This window comes from Magnolia sinica, chromosome 2, assembly GCF_029962835.1.
Source record: "Magnolia sinica isolate HGM2019 chromosome 2, MsV1, whole genome shotgun sequence".
Taxonomy (NCBI): Eukaryota; Viridiplantae; Streptophyta; class Magnoliopsida; order Magnoliales; family Magnoliaceae; genus Magnolia; species Magnolia sinica.
Window position 1 is genome coordinate 31,814,064 of NC_080574.1, and position 22,164 is coordinate 31,836,227.

Below are 22,164 nucleotides of genomic sequence, written 5' to 3' on the forward strand. Positions count from 1 at the left end.
TTATTTGCAGCTGAGACAAAGAACTACACTAGTTAAGAGTGAGTTGGTGCAAGTTAAAGGCACAAATAGAAAGGAGAAGCCCTAAAGGGACATGAATGGAGGCAGTAAGAAAAAAACACAATGACTATGTTCCTTGATAGAGTAGAATGGTGGACCAGGATAATTGCTGCCGACCCTGATTAGTTGGGATAAAGGCTCGTAAAATCATGATGATGAAGATTAGTATTCAACAGAATTGCATTTTCATCTGAATGCATGCTAGTTATGAGAAGTGTATGTATTGTGTTAGGGAAGATGATTCGGTAGAGTCATCTGTAATGAACCTCCTATATAAACTACTACCTTCCAATGAGTTAAAAAAAAAAAAGATTTGTGGGAGTCCTGACTGATAATGAAACTCCAATAGCACCATTAAAATATGCATGTAGTAAGAAACAAGGTCTTTGCTCATGCCTCGGTGACAGACTCCCAAGAGTTTCAAAAAAGAACCACATCGATCCATTCTTGTTAGGCTAGAAACCATTGCTTTGTTTGGATGCTCTGTCCAATCTTCTTTTTTTTTTCGCACCCCACACTCTCACGCCTTAGTGGGATTTCACCACCTATGGGTACTTGAACCCTTGACCAGGTGTTGAAACTCCTCACAGTATACCACCCGAGCAAGAGTAAGGACCCCTCGATACAATCAAATTGCGATAACGAATTCAATAGAGAAAAAAGACCAACATGCAGGTACCTCAGCATTTAGAGTAAGAAATTATCCCTCGAATTGCAATTACATTTCTTTCAGTTCCAACTCAAAAGAAACATGACTGCAAAATTAATACCTTGCGCAGGTTAAAGAAAAGACATTTGACTCACCAATCATGCGTCCTGCTTCTCAACCACAAATGACATACTGCCGCCATGTAATACTTGTGTGATGGAGATATCAGAAATGTACAATTTAAGTGGGCTCCTTGTTAGGACGCGCGGAAGTGTGAGCCCTCAAGATCTGACTGTCTACAAAATATAAAACCTTCACGAAGTCAAAGATGAATGGTCCAGATCCAACGGCCCGCCTATTCACTACTGGAGCAGATGGGTCTATTCACCCCTCTGATTCTACGATATAGATGGCCCCGGATTATGATCTATAGCTTAGATCGTCCCAAGGCCAAGCTAAAGGGACAGATTTCTATATACCAACCACTATTCCTCTTTTTACTCTTGGTATTTCTTGATAATTGATTTCACGAGAGAACCTCATCCTTTCTATAAGAAATGATGGGAGTTTAGATGAGACCAGTGTTAAGGGTCAAATATTGCATATCAGACCCAGTTATTTCCTGGATTTATGAATATGGTACCGTTTAATAGCCCATTTTAATCATGTTTGTGTTGCAAGGTGTAATTGCGAGCTTGGACTGGATCGGGATGCTAAAAGCATGGATTTAACGTTCAGAATGCACCAAGGCAAGAGACGGACTCCAGGGAATCAAGATCGACGAATTACACACCAGGGATCCGAGAAAATAAAGCCATTACATTAAAGAGGCCCGAAACTGGTGCAGAATGCAAGATCACAGGGTTCTCGCCATCCGATTGGCTCGAAACTTTATACATGACTCGAGGACCAAAAACTAACCGTACACGTCAAATTTCAGCCATTGGATCCCTCTGGAAGTGGCCCAATGGATAGATCAGCCCATAAATCAGTGATTTGGGGGCCCGCCTGGTATCTAAAAATGCTTCAATCTTGGGCTCAACTCATTAAATGAGCTAACAAAATAAATGGATGGATCGGATCTTACATATACATCATAGTAGACCCCATCTGTCTTTGTAAGTGCACAGTACTGTGCACTCCCGCCGCGCACCGAACCGAGTCAGCGGGTCAGCAGGCGTTGACCCGCATCTGTTTCTAAAAACGGTAGCAGTCGCTTTTTGCGCTGCATAACAGACGGACGGCGTCCGTTTTGCGGACGTTAGTGGGCCCCACAGAGTAACTTTTCGGATGATCCAAGCCGTCCATCGTGTAGAGGGCCTCGAATACTACAAAACCTTGCTGAAATTTTACACCCAAGCATGCACATGTGCGCGATACAGAGGCCACAAACAGGCGGTCCTGCGACGTTCAAAATGATTTTTGGCGTGATTTCTTCTCTGGGCCTCGTGAATGGACGTTCAAAACCACCCATTCTTGACTAAAATTTCGTCCTGAATCTAATGGACAGGGTGGATTTTCCCGAAAATACCTCTGTGGGGCCCACCGATCACGACAGCGAAGAGGTGCGGAAGCTTTCGCACATCCGCAAAAATTAAAATTTTCAGGCGGTTGTGGCCCACCATCTTTCATCATATGGTAAATCTGAACCGTCCATCATGTCGAACACTCAAAAACATCCTAAGGGATGGTGTTTCTTTGAAAATTGAGCGAGAAAAGTGACAAGTTTGAAGGCTCCAAAGTTTGCTACGAAAAAGCTTTCGTTGCGCGTGTGTAGCTGCTGCGACAGCTTCTCCACCGGCCCTAATAGCTATAAAAACGTCCTAGGAGAGCTGGAGAAAGGGAGAGTTTTGGGGAACAGCTAGGATGTGAAGCACATGAGAGAGAGTTTGTTTGTTTTTCCTATTCTTTGTTTGTTTTTTTCTTCTTCTTTTCTTTTCTTTTTGAGATTTAGCCTAATCATGTTTATGTGTAGCTAAACCTCTTAGCTGGGGCTAAGAAGGGAAGCTTGTGGCGTGATAGGATTGACTCTGTGCCTTTGATTTATGCTAGACTGATTAATGTTGATTTTAGTTCAATTAAGACGAATACTTTCAGTTTGTTTTAATGGTTTGTTGTGACTGAAATTACAATAGATCTGCGATGGCTTTGAGTATTTCTCCCTCCTTTTGATGTTTATGACGTCAGGAAGCCCTGTTGTTCACCATCGTCTCATGGGCATGGTTGGATGACGGTATCCTTCTTAACCTTCATGCATTGTTGAGTGGTTGGTAATTAGTTTAATTCTGTTGGTTGCTTTGCCTCCTGGGCATGGTTTGATGATGGAATCCATTCTAATTTATATACCTTTCATCTCTTTAAAACTATATTAAAAGAAGTTCAGTTTAATTTTCATGGTGATGGCATAAGATCTCCCTGATCTCTACAAGTGGATCCTCTGAATCCCCAGTTTTCCTTCCCTGAATTGTTTAAGTTTTCGATAATTATTCCACAATTATTCCTTAAATTCTATTTGATTTAGATTACATCTTAGTTCAGTTCTAGTTCTACTTAGTTTCAGATAACATACAGGTATCAGTCCCTTGGGATTCGACCTCGGCCTTACCGAGTTTATTACTACATCACAACCCTATACTTGGGGAGTGAACAACCAGAAGTTATCCAGTCTTATCCCTCTCTCCTCATCCTCATTCAAATTTATATTTGAAAATCATCTTCTAACGAAAGAGGCCGGAAGAGGCCTTAAACTTGGGGGACCCACCCACTAGTGATTGCCTACTAATGGGCCCCACAGGCCTATGACCAACATCTCTCACTCAATCACATTGTGGGATAGGCATAAAAAAATTTGTCCATCTAACTTGCCTAATAACACTCAAAACCAAATATCGCGATCAAAAGAATCAGAGGCGTGGGACCAGCTGGATCACCGTAATCTTCTCACAGGTGTTAAAGTATTAAGTGACCACCTAACTAGTACTCAATAACTCAAGCTTTGCAATGTTTATCTTAGTCCGCATGACCACACCAGATGGAGTTAACTCTTGATCTGGAGTACTTGACCAACATACGCACTTATCCAACTTATCGAGTTATTCTGAAAACTCGATTTTTCATAAACTTCAAGTAAAATCGATTTAAAGCAATACTTATATATATATATATAAGAAAAATATTGTTTACAAAATTCTAATAAAAATAACTCGATATTGTCGGCAGATAAGTCTTCAAGTGCGTATTTATAGTTCTAGAAACTTAGTATAACTATCATGGGATCTTCCCCACGTAGATGTGTAATTTGGAATCAATCAAGCCCATTTCCTAGCGTAACTGAGTCTGGCTAATCAAGGACCTTTCGTCATAGTACACTAAAATAGCGATACTCAATCTTATCTTCATATACACAAGAGGAGGGTAACTAAGAACACAAAGAGTCACCTACGAGACTAGCTACTCGCACGTTACAATGATTAGATCGAATCAAAGCAATCTGTAGGTAAAAGGTCTCAGCACATGGCTACAATCCACGTCGTAAAGTAGACAATACTAAGTGTATGTCAGGTCTACAATACGTAGATCATTCTACATGAGGTACGACTCATCTCATAACCTCACAACCTGGCTATTAATTAAGGCCATAACATTGATTTCATAAAAAGGAATGGTGCGATTTTGTTATTCGACTTTATCAGTCTCGTCTTTAATCTTTTAAGATTATAGGCGGATACGACTCACTCATATTCTCATCCTTTATTATTCACAATAAAGAGAAGTCAATACATCAGCGTATGAAAATCGCCCCAAATGTACCTCTCTTATTCATTCAAGGTTGGTCAACCTGTGCGAGTGGGTGACCAGCCTACCGACAAAGAAATAGAAATCTTACATGATCTCATGGCAAATGTTGATGATCTACTTACCTAGTTTATATTAGTGTTTAATGCTAAATAAATGAAATGTGTTATTTATTAATGAAAAATCAAAGGTACTAAAAACAAGTATATCACTCAAGCTTTCCTCAATCTCATCTGCCGGATGTGAACCTGAAATAGATCTTTGGCTATAGGTTTTGTCATGGGATCAACTATCATCTCCTTAGTAGGAATGTAGCTGAGGGCGACCTTCTAATCTCTCACTTGATCATGGACGTAATGATACTTGATCTCAATGTGCTTGGACTTCTGGTAGTGTTTAGGGTCCTTCGCTAAGTCAAGGGCAAAAGTATTGTTTATCTTCAGCGATATAGGTTGACGAACGCTCAGTATAACACCCAGACCTAGTAAAAATCTGCGAACCCATACATACTCCTGAATTGCAGCACAACATGCAATGTACTCGGCCTCCATAGATGAAAGTGTTGTGGATGTCTATTTCTTACTCGACCATGAGATAACTCCTCCTCTGAGTAAGAATACATATCCTGAAGTAGACTTTCCCTCGTCGGCGTCATTACCCCAAGCAGCATTAGAATATCCTTTGAGTTCAAGGCTTATGCCTTCATAACACAACATTAGGTCTTTTGTTCCTCTGAGATAGCAGAATATACGTTTGACAGCTTGCCAATAAGACTGTCTTGGGTTACTCTAATAACGGCTAACTATACCAACTGCATAGCTAATATCTGGTCTGGTGCAAAGCATAACATACATTAAGCTCCCTACTACGCTTGCATAAGGTACTGAGGACATAGCCAATTTCTCGGCTTCAGTCTGGGGACACAATTTTCTTTCTAACTTGGTAGCTTTATCCATAGGGGTTTCAATAGCTTTTGAATTTTTCATCCTAAACCACTCTAAGATCTTTTGTATATAGGTGGCTTGAGACAAGACTAAAAACTTCTTAGGGCGATCCCTGATGATTTTTACCATAAGAATAAAGTTGGCTTCATCGAGATCTTTCATCTCAAAGTTCGAGAATATCCAATCTTTAGTCAATATCAACAATTGCATGTCATCACCAGCTAGCAGGATATCGTCTACATATAGAAATAGTATAAAAAAAGATCTTCCAGATTGTTTCATATATACACAATGATCTTCTTCACTCCCAGTGAATCCAAAAGTAGTAATGGCTAAGTGGAACCTCATATACCACTGTCTTGAAAATTGCTTCAGCCATAGATAGATTTTAACAATTTGCAGACTTTCTTTGGATACTTTTTGTCCACATAACTTACGGGCTGTTGTATGTATATTTTTTCATCCAAGTCACCATTTAAGAATGCGGTCTTTACATCCATCTGATATAACTCTAAGTTTAAACTTGCGACAATGGACAAGATCATGTGGATTGAGGAGAACTTTTCAACAGGTGAAAAAGTCTCCTCGTAATCATGCCTTCTTTTTGTGTAAAACCTTAAGTAACTAATCGTGTTTTATACTTATCCATTGTATCATCTGTCTTTCTTTTGATTTTTAGTACTACTTGTTATCTATCACTTTGAGATTAGAAGGCAGATCAACAAGTTCTCAGATTTTATTCTTCTCCATGGAAACGATCTCTTCGTCCATAACAGTCACTCAATCGGCCGAGTTAGAAAATAATAATAATGCATCCTTATACAAATCAGGTTCATCATCATCAAGGGCAACGCAAGAGAATGTCTGCCCCTCAATATCAAAGTATCTTTGGGGAATTAATCTTCTTTCGCTTCGACGTAACTCAGGAACCTACTGAGATATCCTCTCACTATCCTAATGAACTATGGGAGCATCATCATTTTGAGAAGCAAAACTCCCACTCCCCTGAGATACATCGAGTATTTTGAAGAGTTTTATTGGAACCTTTTGCTTCATTCAGCTGAAGTATCTGTCTTTGACAAAGGTCACGTCCCGAGATTCTATCTCAATCCAACGTTCATGGTCCTCATAAACTAGAACGTATCCCTTTGAATGCATGGGGTACCCTATGAACACGCATTAAATGGTTTTACTATCAAGTTTACCTCTATGCGGAGTAGGTAGCAAAACATATCTCAAAGATTCCCAAGGGCGTAGGTTGGCTAAAGAAAAAATCCTCTTAGACCACATCTCATATGGAGTCTTAGGAATGGATTTGGATGAGACTCTATTAAAGATGTAAACGGCTGTTAACAGTACGTCTCCCTAGAATATGGTAGAGAGATTGGTTTGTGTCATCATCGATCTAGCCGTGTCCAATAGTATTCTATTCATTCTCTCTGCAACACCATTTTGTTGTGGAGTGTAAGTCATTGTGTACTGCCAAACAATGTCAACGTTTTCACAATATAATTTAAACGTTTCAGATGTATACTCTCCACCTCTATCAGATCGAAGGATTTTAATCTTTTTCTCAAGCTAATTTTTCACATCAACTTTATATTTAAGAAAACAATCAAAAGCCTCAGATTTGTGTGAGATGAGATACACATATCCATAGCACAAGTAATCGTCAATAAGAGTGACAAAGTATTGACATCCATTTATGGCATATACATTAAATGGTCCACAAATATCTGCATAGATTATCTCTAGTGGGCCCTTGGACTTAGTCGCTTTAGGAAATGGTTTCTTCAAAGTCTTCCCGAACACACAATGTTCACAAAATGACAAATCAACTTTAGATAAGGATTCTAACACACCAGAACGTACTAGTCTTGTCATACAATCCTTTCTGATGTGACTTAATCTCGCATGCCATTTTTTAGATTCAGATACCACAGTTTCATTCGACATAGCAGATAAAGCAAGAGGTGCATTATCACTATCTATATCCAGAATAAATAAATCTGAAATTAAATTTCTTCATTCAAAGATGAGGTTATTTATGTAACACCTCGTACTTTCTGGTACTCAAGTGTTACTATATAAACTGATTTAGTAGGATGCAAACCTAGCTTAATGACCATTCACATGCATCCTAGTTTAAATCTGACCATCGAAGGTAATCCCTATCCACGATCAGAGCACCCAGTAGTCAAATAATATATAATAAGTATATTATTTTATTTATTATATTATATTATAAATTTTACACAAACATGGATCAAAAGATTATGGATGTATTTTGATAGTTTATTTATCAAATAAATAATGTATGAAAATGCTTGGTAATAGAGTGATATATATGTACTTAATGTATATAAGATATTATGGAAATAATATTATATTAAATGAACATAATGAATAATAATTTCACAACATAAAATCGAATTATAAATATTAATGTAGCATTAAATATCTTTTATAAGTATGTATACAAAAATTATTAGATACTTTAATAGAATTATATATTATTTGACAATATTATTAAATACAAATATGATTTTAATTAAATATGATATTGTACAATCTTCAATTCATTTATATGTATAATATGATATTGTATATTATGAATTATATATTAATGAATATGTAACCAATAGCATGTATATAGGAGTATGTTAATATTAAAATTATATTTATATATATGTATGAGATTTTAATTATTGTAATTATAAGTAATATGCAATAGTAATAAAATTTATATTAATATTAGTATTTAATTGTTAATCTATTATGAAAGTCTTAAAAATGACTCATGAGGACCTTTTAACCGTTGATGTTCAATTTCTAAACGTTCCGACCGTCAGGTTGACAAGGATCAGCAAATGAAACTCAACAATTTTAAAACATTCCGACCGTCAGGTTGACAGGGATCAGCAAATGAAACCCAACAATTTCGAAATGTTTCGACCGTCAGGTTGACAGGGATCAGCAAATGAAACCCAAATCCATCTGTAGGGCCCCTTGAATCTTGGATTACCCTGATTTTTGGTTTGAGATCCTAATTTGGAACCTCTGAAGTGAATGGACAGAGTGGATTTCACTCAAACAGTTCCTGTGGACCCCACCTAGCCGTTCGCGTGTACGCTAGCATGTGCACATGATGAGCACCAAGTTGATGAGCTCGGTCAACTGGCGCTGACCCAAAATTCCCAAACGGGAGAGCTTCCCACCCGCAACTGTACGAAGAGGAAAACATGCTTGTGTTTTACTCCTCACGTTTGATCAGCTAGTGGCCCATCATGTCGCCCCAAATGGGAGATCCAGACCTTCCATATGATCAAGGAGGTGGGCCCGAACAGATCCAAGTCGTACGTACACGTCCAGGTACCCGTACACATGCATAATCTCAGGCGCAAGCCTGCGTACGTGTGGCTGTTTCTCTTTCCACATGCCAGCTCGACGATCCGAGTGAGGAGGATTCCTCTCATCTCGGACGTCCATCCAATGAAATCTCAGTCGTCCCACCTTAGCATAACAAAACCACGGCCGGTTTTGCAATACCGGCCGATTTTAGGAGCAGTTTTAAATAGACCCCATCCGGACCATTTCCTGTCGATCCGACGGCTCAAAAAAGGCTAGAGTAACACTAAATAAGAGAAGAAATCTAACAGCAGCGTCTCCCCTTCAGTCTAACGCAGCAGCCAAGAGAGAACCAGCCGAAACCTTCCAACCGCGAACCCACCAGTCCAATTTCTCCAAAGCTTTGATGAAGCTTATCTAGAAGCTTCATACGGTCCATATGGACCATCTGAAAGAAAGAAAACGGAGTAAAAAGCGCTGGAAAGAGAAACGTCATTAATGGCAGTTTCTTCTTCCTCGTTGGAGCCGCACCACGTTGTCCGAGTCGAGTCTGGACCGAGGCCGGCTGGATTGGCGTCCTCTGTGGGGCATTTCTAACTGGACAGAAAGAAAGAGAAAAAAAAGGAATGAGGGAGAGAAAGCAGGAGAGAATGAGGGAGAGAAAACAGGGGAGAATGAGGGTGGTGCGGCTACAAGCTACACGAAACCGCTGCCCGACTCAGTCAAATCGTGACTGGTTCGAATTCAGCAGTGTTGCTGGAGATCCAGCAGAGAGAAGAAAGAGGAAGGAAGAACTAGAGAAGAGAGAGAGAGAGAGAGAGAGAGAGAGAGAGAGAGAGAAGAAAGGAGAAGAGGTGGTTGGTGCATTGTTGCACTAACCTTCTTTTTTTTTGTTAGCTTGTTAGTACACCCACTGTCAGTTCACACTTCAGTGTTAGCCACCCCTACTAGGGAATTGATACCAAGACCTCAGTGTTGAAACGAGGTATCTTTCACTTAGTCTACCACTTGAGCTGTCGACCTGGGTGTTATTGTTGCACCAACCTGATCGAAGCCGAGTCGACTCACTGGCTGGACTGGTCGCTATAAATCCAACGAGTTGCTGGTCATCTTGTCGGTGGTTTATGGAGTTAAGAAGAAGAGAGAAAAGAAAGGGAGGAGGAGAAGAAAGAGAAGAAGAGAGAGTAGGGGCCGAGTCAACTCGGTTCGGACCAAGTCCAACAGGGTCGAGTCATGCTTGGGCCTGGCCAGGCTTTGCTGAGATTGAGTCAGGTCAGGTTGAGTCGTGGAGCAGGTCGACGGCTTGAATGGAGGACGAGTTGAACTACTAAGTCAACCAATGTGAGTCACCTTGCTTTCCTTAAGTTTGATTTTCGATTTACCATTAATTGTCATTATTATGATGATTATTAAATGATTAGCCATTAGTGGACTATTCAAGATAATATTAATTAGTATGGATAAAATTTTAATTACTAAATATTAGTATTTTATTCATCATTCTAAAATATTGTCATTTCAATGATTATTATTAGCATGTTAATTAATATTAATTATATTATTGTGTTGATAATTATTTTGTAAATGCTCCCATTATTAACATTTTCCTTAATCATACATCAATTATATAGTACAAATCTAAAGACCTAAGCATAGACCAAAACCCTAAAATAAAACCCTAAACCTAGAGAGTGTGTTAAGTTAGGTCTAATTGTAGGAACTCATAATTCATGGTAGACCATAGTATTTATATCACGACTAGATTCATTGCGGATAGTTAGGGCCATTAGCATTAAAAAATATTTATCATTGTCCTTATAGGATTAGTATAACACTTGTTTATATAATTATTAGTATTAATCCTTATTGTATTATCATTAGTAAATATTCTATTATCATTACTTGAATTATTTAAGGGATTATCAGTAATTATAAAAATATTAAATGATGTCAATACGTTTAAATATGAACTTATAGACCATCATTATTAATATGGATGGAATAATACCCCTATTATGAATATTATTTGGCCCATTATACAATAATAATAATGATAACAATATTGATAATAAATTAGGATCCAAATCCTAGGATTTAAGTTTAAGACTAAATATCGCATGGTTTTGATATTGGCCCCACGTGTCTTAGTTTTAATAATTGCCCTATGTGATTTAGTTTTGATATTCGCCTTACGTGGCTTTGTTTTAGTATTTGCCCTAGATGGGTTCGACGTTTTATTTTGTGCAATCATGCGATGGTAAGCCTCATATACTATAATAGGATTGGCCACTAGTTAACAGGTTTTGATTAAACATCCTAAGATGGTAGTCTCATAAGCCAGGGATGGTGGTATGTGACCTATGCTCGAGCTGTCGGTCTACGCTGGTGACAAGCCCCTGTAGTGACCTTAAGCTTATTTAAATTGGCTGATTATAATTGGACTAATAATAATTTGGCTAATCATGCATACATGGCATAGACCAGCGTCTATCGCTATCGTACGTGATGTACGTATTTTGTCCGACTGGATGTGTTTCCCAGGTCGATGATTGCATGGGTGACGAGCCTACTGTCCATATGGATAAACATCCCCGGGACGATGACTGCATTCACGCATCCATGCATGTAATAAGACTGCATCATGTATTGTTTTGTTATGTTTTTATAACTATGCTTATCTAATGTGGCGGTGTGTAATCTTAAAGGGAATTCACACTAAGTTGGCCACTCATCCATCAAATATATAACCGTACAGGTAGCACACGTGGCTTAATTGATTTTTACATTCAGACTGATGAGAAGCAGAGTACCACTATTGAAGATGCATGATTGTATTGTCCAGAGTTGCTACGTGGTTTTATAGTTTCAAATTTGTTATAATTTTCTTTGTTTATATGTAACATCATTTCACTTTTTAATTGTAAGTTTGAGACATTTGTTTGTATAAGTTATTATATTCAACCTCTTGTATACTCCAAATGTAAATACAAATTTCATTTTATACTGTTTTGTCCATCCTACGCTAAATTTGCTTGCTCTGAATGAAAGAATATGTGTGTGTGTGTGTGTAATTTTAGCTCTCTATAGATTAACACTCGAGTTTTTAGGAAACGGGTCATATACTTGGGTCCTAAAAAGTCGGGGCATTACAATTTAGTCTCAAAGAAACTCGCGTCCCGGAAAAACGAATATCAAAACCATCAAATAATAACCTAGAAACAAAAATTAAAGTCCGACAAATACCCGGTGCATAAGGAGTATCATGGAGGATTATTGTTCGCCCTATGCGTGTACGGAGATGATAAATGCCAATCTCTAGTACATCTTCAACAGCATTATTTCCCATATACACCTTGTAACTTCCCTTGGCTACAGGTCGGAATTCCTCGAGTCCTCAACGACTCCGTATTACATGTTTTGTTGCGCCTGAATCCAAAATTCACTCGTTAGATATAGTATTAATGGAAAGGATTTCAGAACAAACGCCTATATACAAAGCATTTAGTGACATAGGAATTACCATCTTTCTATGGGCACACTGTCGGGCATAATGGCCAAAATTTTCGCAGACAATGCAGATTATGTTAGTCTTTTTCTGCTTCTTCTTTCCATTCCCCTTCTTAAGATTTGGAGGATGTGTTATGGGCTTTTGTTCTTGATCATTCTTTTTCACCTTCTTGCAAGCTTTGAACCATTTCTTGTTGGCTTTCTCCTTATAGGTCTTTGTTGCAAAGGCTTTGGCCAAACCTTGCTGAATTGCATTCATTTCAACATCTCATACCAAATGGCCACAAAAGTCTCTGAACGTAATAATAGAATCAGTATGGTTCAGAATTATTTTAATTAGGCCTCATGATTTAGGCAAGGAACAGTACATTGCTATTATCTTTTGATTTTCAGTCAATTTACACCCAACATTCCTAAGGGCACCTATCATCTGCTCCATCTTACGGATATGATTTTTGATGGGGCAGCCGACTAGCATCCTATACTCCTGAAATTCTAATTCCATTACCCGAACTTTCACATCTGATTTCTGCGCATAGGCATTTGTCAGTGCTTCCCAGATTCCCTTAGCGGTGTCATACACTTCGTACGTCAGTATGAGTTCTTTGTGCATAGTGCTAATAGGGACATTATGGGGTAAACGATTCTGTTAACATCACTTATTGTAGCGGGTCATTGCAGCCATATGTTCTCCTAAATTTTTAGTTTCAGCCAATATAGGTTCCTCTTGAACCTCATCAAGTGTATACAATATGTCATCCTCGTCTAGAAGGCTTTGCACCGCACGGGAACAGTCTTCGTAGTTGTTACCATTGAATTGTTGTCCTTTGAGATGTTCAGCTATTAAGGCTTTGGTGGTCATCTCTACATTGCATCAAGTATCACTACTTGGCTATGATCTAAAGTATTAATACTAATCATCAACATTTTTACGTGTTATTCAAATTTTCAAAATATAAAAGTAGTCAACACATCTTAACGAGATCTAAAAGTTCACATACCTGAATGGGCGGTATAGATCAATCAAGTTCTCTTTTTAAGATGAAATTAATGCTTTTATAAGAATATATTTGTATAGCGTGCAACCTTTCATTACTTGGTTGCATGCATCATTAAGTGGAGGAAAATTAACTTCCACTCAGGTTATGCACAACCTTTTTATATAGGGAGCATTCTAGTACTAAGTTTTCAATTTTCCAATGAAAAATAAAGAGGGCTTAGATTTAATCACATTAAGCTTAATTATATCACACATATAAACATTATCATTAAAAAATAAAAAGTGCTTAGATATGAAGAGAGTTCTATCATTACCAGTGATCATCTCCATTAGCGATAGATCCGATTATTACCGTTAATAATCATTGTTGATGATGGATCCTATCATCAATATTGATCATCATGGTTGATGATCGTTTCAATCACTAATGATCTCTAGATCACTAATTCTCAAAGCAGATTTTATCTACATCCATATTTCCGCTAAATATAGTTAACAGTCTACAAAAAGAAGAACATACTACACAAAAATTACATAAGCTTAAGTATAAGAGAATTCAAATAACTTAACCAATTAGGTGACTACTTTATTTGTAATAGTTTGGCCCGTGGATTATAATCAATAGACATGATTGGCTCACCTGATAAGTCGATCAGGCGGATACTCAGAGTTGATGGGCCCACCTAATGAATTTCCTGGATCTTTCACATGTGTGATGCTTGAGCATGTGTGGATTGTAAAGAGCATCTCTCACGTAGAGGATACATTTATCATCATGGTTGTGTGATGCTTTAGCATGTCTGGATTGTCTACAAAGAGCATCCCTCAGGTAGAGGATACATTTATCATCATGGTTGATTAATTTTTCTATAATATTAACTACCGTAAAAAAAAAAATAATAATAATAAATAAATAAATAAAAATAAAAAATAAAAAATCAAAGAATATTGGGGCTATCGTATGAAACTTGATACACCAGCATTCATAAATGGTACGCCTGGCATATATCTAGTCATATTAAACCCATTAAATTATGGAACTCACTGTTTCTAAGTTACAGTAAAGTTGCCCATAATTTTAACTGCTTTAGTTTGTCTTACTTATATGCCATATATACAATAATTTCTAACTGTCTGTGTATCATTCATCACACACTGCCGGAGTATCAGAGTATTTATATAAAGAATAAGATAATGAACACCTGAGCCCATGACACTCACACCTATGGCAGGCAATGCAAATCCAAAGCACCAGTAGGCCCCACAGGCCTATGACCAACACCCCCATGGAGGACATGTTCTGTAAGAAACTAACTGGTGCTAAGGAATGCCTTTGATTGTTCATGTCTGGAGGATACTCATAGCGTAGCCTTACAGAATAGAGAGCACCATTCAATGTTAATCAGTGCTCAACAAAGCTAACAACTTCCAATAAACATGGGTCCTTACTCTTGCTCCGGTGGTAGACTCTCTGGAGTTTCAACACCTGGTCAAGGGTTCGAGTACCCATAGGTGGTGAAATTCCACTAGCGTAAGTGTGTGGGGGCGTGTGTGGGTGCGGTAAATAATAATAATAATAATAATAAATAATAATAATAAAAAACATAACAATTTTCATAGCCCACGATAGCAAAATCCATATTCCAAACGTGTGCCGGAATCACTGGATGGATTCTTGAGCCCTTGTCACACTGACCCAACTCATACCGGGCAACTTGACTCAGTGGATCCAACATGGGAACTTAACCAGGTCGATGCCTGAGTTGGAGTCATGGCATTGCTTTACAACCAGATTGATGCTGGAGTTGGAGTCATAGCATTGCTTTACCTGACGAGCTAGATTACAAATTGCACAGCTGAATGTAACTTTGCTACCCATCTGATTAGTGGGTTGGCCTGACTCTTGGGCAAGGGCATCAATGCGGTGAGATCCACCTGATGTATGGATTGGATCGCGCATCCATTTAACACATTTTCTCGTCTGTTGGCTTGCGTATGTCCTCCCTAATCCATGTGGGGTCAGCAAACCTCAACGAGGCGAGAACTGGCTGACGGACATGGTGGCATTGGATGAAGGTGACCCAGCCAAAGTAGAAGTATCTCTTTGGGGTATCGTGTTCTGAATTGTATTTGCAACATTTATGAAGTTAGGCCGGGTCAGCGTGTGCCCCAGATCATCATCTTTGTTGAGCAACAAAACCACAACTTGGGACATGGCTGGCCTTGTAGTAGCAGCCTGAGTGCACATGAGTGCTATCTCTATGACTTTCTTCACTTCATTTGTTTCATATTCGTCGGGATTTAAGCTCTCATCCACCAACTCCATCAGTGAATCTTCCTCATACAGCCTCCACGCCTGTCGTTAAACCATGCAAGGAAATGAATACAATCCTATCAAATCAATCACAAAGAAGAAATGGAGCGAAGCATGATGAGGTTTAGAAGGCATATCACATTCTATTAAAATTGGCATGAGTGCCCCAAGGAAACAGAGTAACTTTGATTCATTGAAAACCAGTTGATTAGTTTCACATTTTAAAGGCTGAAAAGAGAATGGACTCTTTACTTGAAAACTGGAAAAAGTGAATTATGGTTATATAATAAGGTTCCATTTTAAAAAGAAATGCCATGTCAAACAGGTGTTTATGTGTATCTTGGAAACTAGTCATCATGATTTATGGGTTAAAACCTTAGTTGTTTGCTTCCTCTTTCCATTGCTTGCATTGCTAGCCATATTTTTCTTACATTGTTTCTATTTATCTATGATTTCTTTCTTCCCTGCTTTCTTCCTCTTCTCCCTCTTCTTCTTCTCCTTTTTTATCTTACACTTTTTTTATGAGCTATTATACGTGCCTAGCATGGTTGGGCCAAAAGAAGGTGGACCATAAATTGGCCGTAACTTTTGATCCGGGTATCGTTACGAGGCGCATAACCTATCAATCTTTACTGAAACGGGCTACCCGAGGAGAACCGACCCACATTGTGTGTCGCATCTGTTCGTTTCGTCAGAAAATGTACGCTTTCAGCTCAAAAACGAATATTTAGGAAAAAATTACTATTTTTAGTAATTCCGAATTTTTTAATATTTTTCTATTTTTAGAGTTTAAGATTTTTTTTCCTTTTTAGAAATAACTTTTAATTATACTAGGACTCTTCTAGAGAAAGTTTATTTAGAATTTTTATTTTTAGAAAGTAAGCTTTAGAAGAGTTTTATTAGAATTAGAATTTTTATTCGAGTTAGAATTTTACTATTTTTGGTAATTACGAATTTTGATTTTTTTTTTTTATTAATAGTGTAAGGAGACACATTAGAGGATTATTCATCAATTAATTTCAAATTTTATAAAATTTATTTTCTTTTTTGCTTGCTTTCCTTCTCGTGGATTCGAGAAGTCTCTGTGAGGAGTCCAGAGAAGTTCCGTGAATTCGGAACAATTATCCTCTTGAGGAAGACGGTGCTCGACCTCATCACGTTCATCCCTACATCAATTGGTATCAAAGGTAGGTTTTTCCTCGGATCGATGGCTTCTAACGACAGGTCGAGCAACAATCCCATGGATGATGCTCTAGGGAATTTACCTTTAACAGCAGTAACTTTCGAAGCAGTGCAGCGAGAGAATCGACAAGCCATGCAAGGGCTGCAGGCTTCCATCGATCGCATGGCAGATAGCATAGTGGAGGCCCTAGGGCAACTCCGTGTTCTTGGTGGTGATCCGTCACTAGTAATTGCTGACACTCGTAATCACCCTGATCGCAGGATGGTGCCAACAGTGAACCACAGGATCACTCCTGATTCCACAATATCCTGGACGAGGCAGTGATCGGATGGATCGAGAATTCAAGATGAGGGTCTATCTTCCTAACTTTAATGGCCAACTTCACTTTAAGAATTTCCTTGATTGGCTTTATGAAGTTAAGCGATTCTTTGAATATATGAAAATCCCTGAAGCAAAAATGGTTAAGCTTGTGGCCTATAAATTGAAGGGCATAGCTTCAACTTGGTGTGAACAACTTCAACTCAAGTGTATGAGACAGATGAAAGCGCCAATTCGCACGTGGTCGCGGATGAAGCAGTTATTGTACACGCGATTCCTCCCCCGAGATTACGATCAGATATAATTGCAACAAAACCAAAATTATTATCAGGATAGCCAATCGATAAAAGGTTATGCAAAAAAATCCTATTATTTGTCCGCGAGAAACGACCTCATCGAAATGGAATCACGATAGGCCACAAGATTCATCAATGATAAACAATCTGAGGAAACGAGAGATATATATTCATTAGTTGAAAAGAAAAATTATGTGGAGCCTATGAATATCCCAGAGGATTTGGAATCGGTATTGCAAGAGTTCAAGGCGATTGTGCTCAATGAATTCCCTAATAAATTGCCTCCCGTACGAGATATACAAAATCACATTGATCCCGTCTCAGGGGCAAGTCCGCCTAATTGCCCACATTATCAGAAAGAATATGAAATCTTAAAGACAGAAGTAAAGGAACTGATCGATATTAATCAAGTCAAGGAAAGCATGAGTACATGTATTGTGTCAGCTCAAGAGCTTAATGCCAAATACAAAAAAAAATGGCTAATGAACATCGGCGTCAGAAGTTATCTTAGACTCATGTGCCAAGTCTCTTGAGTAACTCAAGGTCTGATGTAAAACGTGTCACAGATACGTTCCTAGCATGGTTCGGCCAAAAAAAGGTGGACCGTAAACTGACCGTAACTTTTGATCTGGGTATCATTACGGGGCACAAAACCTATCAATCTTTGCTGAAATGGGCCATTCGAGGTGAACCGATCCGTTTCATCAAAAAACGTGCACTTTCAGCTCAAAAATGAATATTTAGGAAAAAATTACTATTTTTAGTAATTCTGAATTTTTTAATAGTTTTCTATTTTTAGAGTTTTAGATTTTTTTTCCTTTTTAAAAATAACTTTTAATTATAGTAGGACTCTTCTAGAGAAAGTTTATTTAGAATTTTTATTTTTAGAAATTAGGTTTTAAAAGAGTTTTATTAGAATTAGAATTTTTATTAGAGATAGAATTTTGCTATTTTTGGTAATTAGGAATTTTGATTTTTTTTTTTAATTAATGGTGTAAGGAGATACATTAGATGATTATTTATCAATTAATTTCGAATTTTATAGAATTTATTTTCTATTTTGCTTGCTTTCCTTCTCGTGGATTCGAGAAGTCTCTATGAGGAGTCCAGAGAAGTTCCGTGGATTCAGAACAATTATCCTCTTGAGGAAGATGGTGGTCGACCTCATCACGTTCATCCCTACGTCATATTATTTCATCCTCATCTTCATGATCATCATCTAGCCCTTCTCCTAGCAATTTAGGTCAGCTTTTAAATAGTAGATTGGCAAAATTTTTGTGATCGGCAGTGCACCAAACATCAACCTTCCCCTTTTACGTAGTATTTATAACCTGCGGGCAGAGGCTTGCATTGTCAACACTCGCATGCCGACACCATCTCACCTAGCAGGCTAGTACTAAACCCCAGACAAACTAATACACATGCACCCCAAAGGAATAATAAGAAAAACAAGGTCGTGGAAAGACAATTGCCAAACATGCCACAAAGCATGAGGCATGCACATTCCCTTTTAACGAGAAATAAGTACAGGCTCCAAGGCACAAACATGTTCCACCATCAGACTAGAAGTAGAAAGAACATGCTCAAGTGGTTGGTTGCAATAAATAACAGAGAGCCCGCCCAAATATGTTCACCGAACACCGCAACGATTATGCCCAACAATACACTATGTATAATAATATAACCTGAGACCTGCTATTTAGGCCCACTCTTTTGCATGTACCCAATTTCCATTTTGGAAATTACATGGTACATTGCTATTTAAATTCCCAATTGGTGTATGAGAATAAAAGGGATGGTTTTAAATATCAATCTGGGAATTACTGTATAATATTTAGGACTTGGGAATGGGTTGTTTTCTTAGTGTCTCCAAGTTGCTTTGCATTTTTTTGTCCAAGTTGTGCAAATGTTCATAACCTATAGGGCTGGCAATGGATATCCGTTTACCCAATTACCCGACATATCCAATCCAAGAAAGTCAAGATGCGGATATGGGATTTTTACCCAAGTATTTTTTTTTTTTTCAAAAAACAACAATTATCTGACTACACAACTTCTAAGTAGGTCAAATACGAATATCACCATATCTGTATCCGCTTACTCAATTTCCAAAGGGCATTTTCATAGTTTACTCAACCAATAATATTTTTAAATAAAATATTAAAATTTATTATATAATATATTAAATTCTAAGGTTGATATGGTGACCGTTGTTGTTAATTGACTATCTTTTATCGATGTCAGCAAGTTTATTTAAATGCTTTAGGATCTTTTGCTTGATAAAAGCTAATTATGTTATGGAAATTGTTTTTTTTTTTCCCTATTTTTAGGTATTTTTTTTATTTTTTTTAGGTATTTAAACTATAATTTTTTTACTTTTCAATTAGACATTAGTTGTATCTTGATTACCTGACTATCCGACTTGTTTGAATAATATCCGTATCCAACCTATATCCAACTTTGTTGGACGATATCTGAATCCATATCCGTATCCGAAGTCCAAGTCGGATATCAGATACAGATTTGCAAAATCTGACCCATTTACAGCCCTAATAGCCTATGCATTTTGAACTAAGAAACATGACCCAACTCAAACTGGCGCCATTGCTGAATCCAAGATAAGTTTCTTGGTGCTCCCTGTGCACATTGAAGGCATGGCTGAACAGCAATCCCCTTTTATTATGTGCCATTCCACTTGTTGGTAGATCCCAAATGCATTAGTTTTGTAGATCAGATGATTAGCTGTTGGACAGAGAGTGATAGGAGCCCAAAGAAAAAATGGTAAAAGATCTTGGAAAATACTTACCCACTCAATAAGGTATTCTGTGACGGGTTCATGCTTTATGTCACTACTCTTTCGGCCACTTATGATTTCCAAGACGACCATGCCATAGCTGTACACGTCAACCTTCTCGGATACCTGTCCACGGATTGCATACTCAGGTGCCATGTATCCTCTGCCCAATGACATCACATTAACCACTGAGATTAGCATTTGCAACCAAAATATTGAAATTCTTAACTGCAAGCATTCTAAAAATAAAAAATAAACACTGGAAAATGACCTGAAACATCCTGGAATGTTTGCTGTGAGCAAAACTTATCATCTACAGGCAACATGTACCAGTGTGGTAGACAAGTGCAACATCCAAGCCATCCATCAGGTGGGTCCAACTTGGTAGCTGTCCTTGCACAAAAATCAAGTGGTTCATTGAGCAGGTGGGCCACGATATTGTAAACAGATAGATGGATTAGGAAACTTCAACCAAGTTTTTCTCATCCATATATTGCTTCATAAACTGTGGCCTACTTGTGGACCGACCTGATTCGGGAAGGGTATCTATATGGTGGAACACATCTGATGGATGGATTGGATCGTTTCCATATGTGCAATGCTTGCACATGTGTGGCACGTACACAAGCTTCCTTATACAAGTGTGTGGATGCATTGATGTGTACATAAGCTTGCACAACTTTTTGATGGCCCCACAGCCCTATGGAGTGGTTTCCCCCTGATTTTTTGTTATCTTGCACTTATATGTATAAATTCTCTGCAAAAGCTGCTCTTTCAGCGGCTGACTAATGAATCTTTTGGCTTTTAACAATATCAACAACAAAACAAGTATAGAAAGACTTACAGTGTTCCTGCAAATCTGGTGACGAGTTGGTGGTTGTTTGCAGGGAGAAGCCTAGCCAGCCCGAAATCTGCGATTTTGGGCTGGAATTCCTCATCAAGCAGTATATTATTGGATTTGATGTCTCTATGTATAATGCAGACATGGAATTCTTCGTGCAGGTATGCAAGACCACGAGCTGTCCCAATGATTATATCAAATCGTTGTTTCCAACAGAGGGTCCCACGCCTCTCACCTGTGGGGTCAAAACTGCAAACTTGTTTTCATCCCAAACAGGACAAATGGGAAAACATACACCCACACACACAATCAAATTTGTTAAAGTGAACCTAAATATAGAGATCCCTTTTACTGTTTAGTTTGGTGCAGTCAAGGTTTTACTGAATTTGTAAACTACCCTCACACAGAGTTTGAAATTTGAATATCTATTCGCAAGCACTGTCTTTGCCACATTCATGATCAATTTATGAATTTAACATACATTATACTTAACCCAGTTTCTCCTATCACCAAAGGCTTGGATCACATAAACTCAAATCAATCGAGCAAACCATCTTTTGGTCCTTATTGGTGTAACCTCCATACCTGCCCCACTGATTGGGAAATCTTTAAGAAGTCCTCTAGCTTAAGTACACCGTAAAACTACATAAAATCTAAGTGACTCACCCCACCAATAGATTTTAAAAGCAAACGTGAGAGTTTGAAAATGACATAGGCCACCTGACATTGAGAAGGAACTGTCTAGGACTCTACTAATGAGATGTGAGTCATGAGCTATCAATACAACCCTAATGCTTTTAGTTTCCACTGGGGGCTTTTAAACCCATGAGGGCCATTCAAACTCCCTCAGGTTCTATAAACTGGAAATGTTGCTCAAGCTGCTAAGGCACCAAACCGTTCGATTTTACCATCTGAGATTGAAACCCATTATTTCTAATACACAATCAAGGAACAGCTACTCAAGGTTTAAATCATCTCCATATGGACCTGTTAAGCTCCCAATATCCTTAAAGCAGTCAAATATGATTACCAAAAGGGAGAAAGAATTTATGCAGACTATCCAGAGAGTAGTTTATGGGGCCTGGTAGGTATAAGCAAACTAAGATCATTAAGTAGTG

General features: G+C 38.1%; 1 protein-coding gene across 5 annotated transcripts in view; it reads right to left on the reverse strand.

Moving 5' to 3' along the window:
• Positions 1-743: 743 nt before the first annotated feature.
• LOC131236896 (cold-responsive protein kinase 1-like) overlaps positions 744-22,164 on the reverse strand; it is a 29,830-nt gene continuing 8,409 nt past the window's right edge. For all 5 annotated transcript variants that reach the window (XM_058234418.1, XM_058234415.1, XM_058234420.1 and 2 more), the window contains 5 exons: positions 21,050-21,281; positions 20,218-20,368; positions 14,910-15,656; positions 14,583-14,748; positions 744-955 (listed from right to left, as the gene is read on the reverse strand). In XM_058234418.1, coding sequence (XP_058090401.1) covers positions 15,330-15,656; positions 20,218-20,368; positions 21,050-21,281 — 710 coding nt within the window. In that variant the 3' untranslated portion in view covers positions 744-955; positions 14,583-14,748; positions 14,910-15,329. The remainder of the gene's footprint in view (positions 956-14,582; positions 14,749-14,909; positions 15,657-20,217; positions 20,369-21,049; positions 21,282-22,164) is intronic.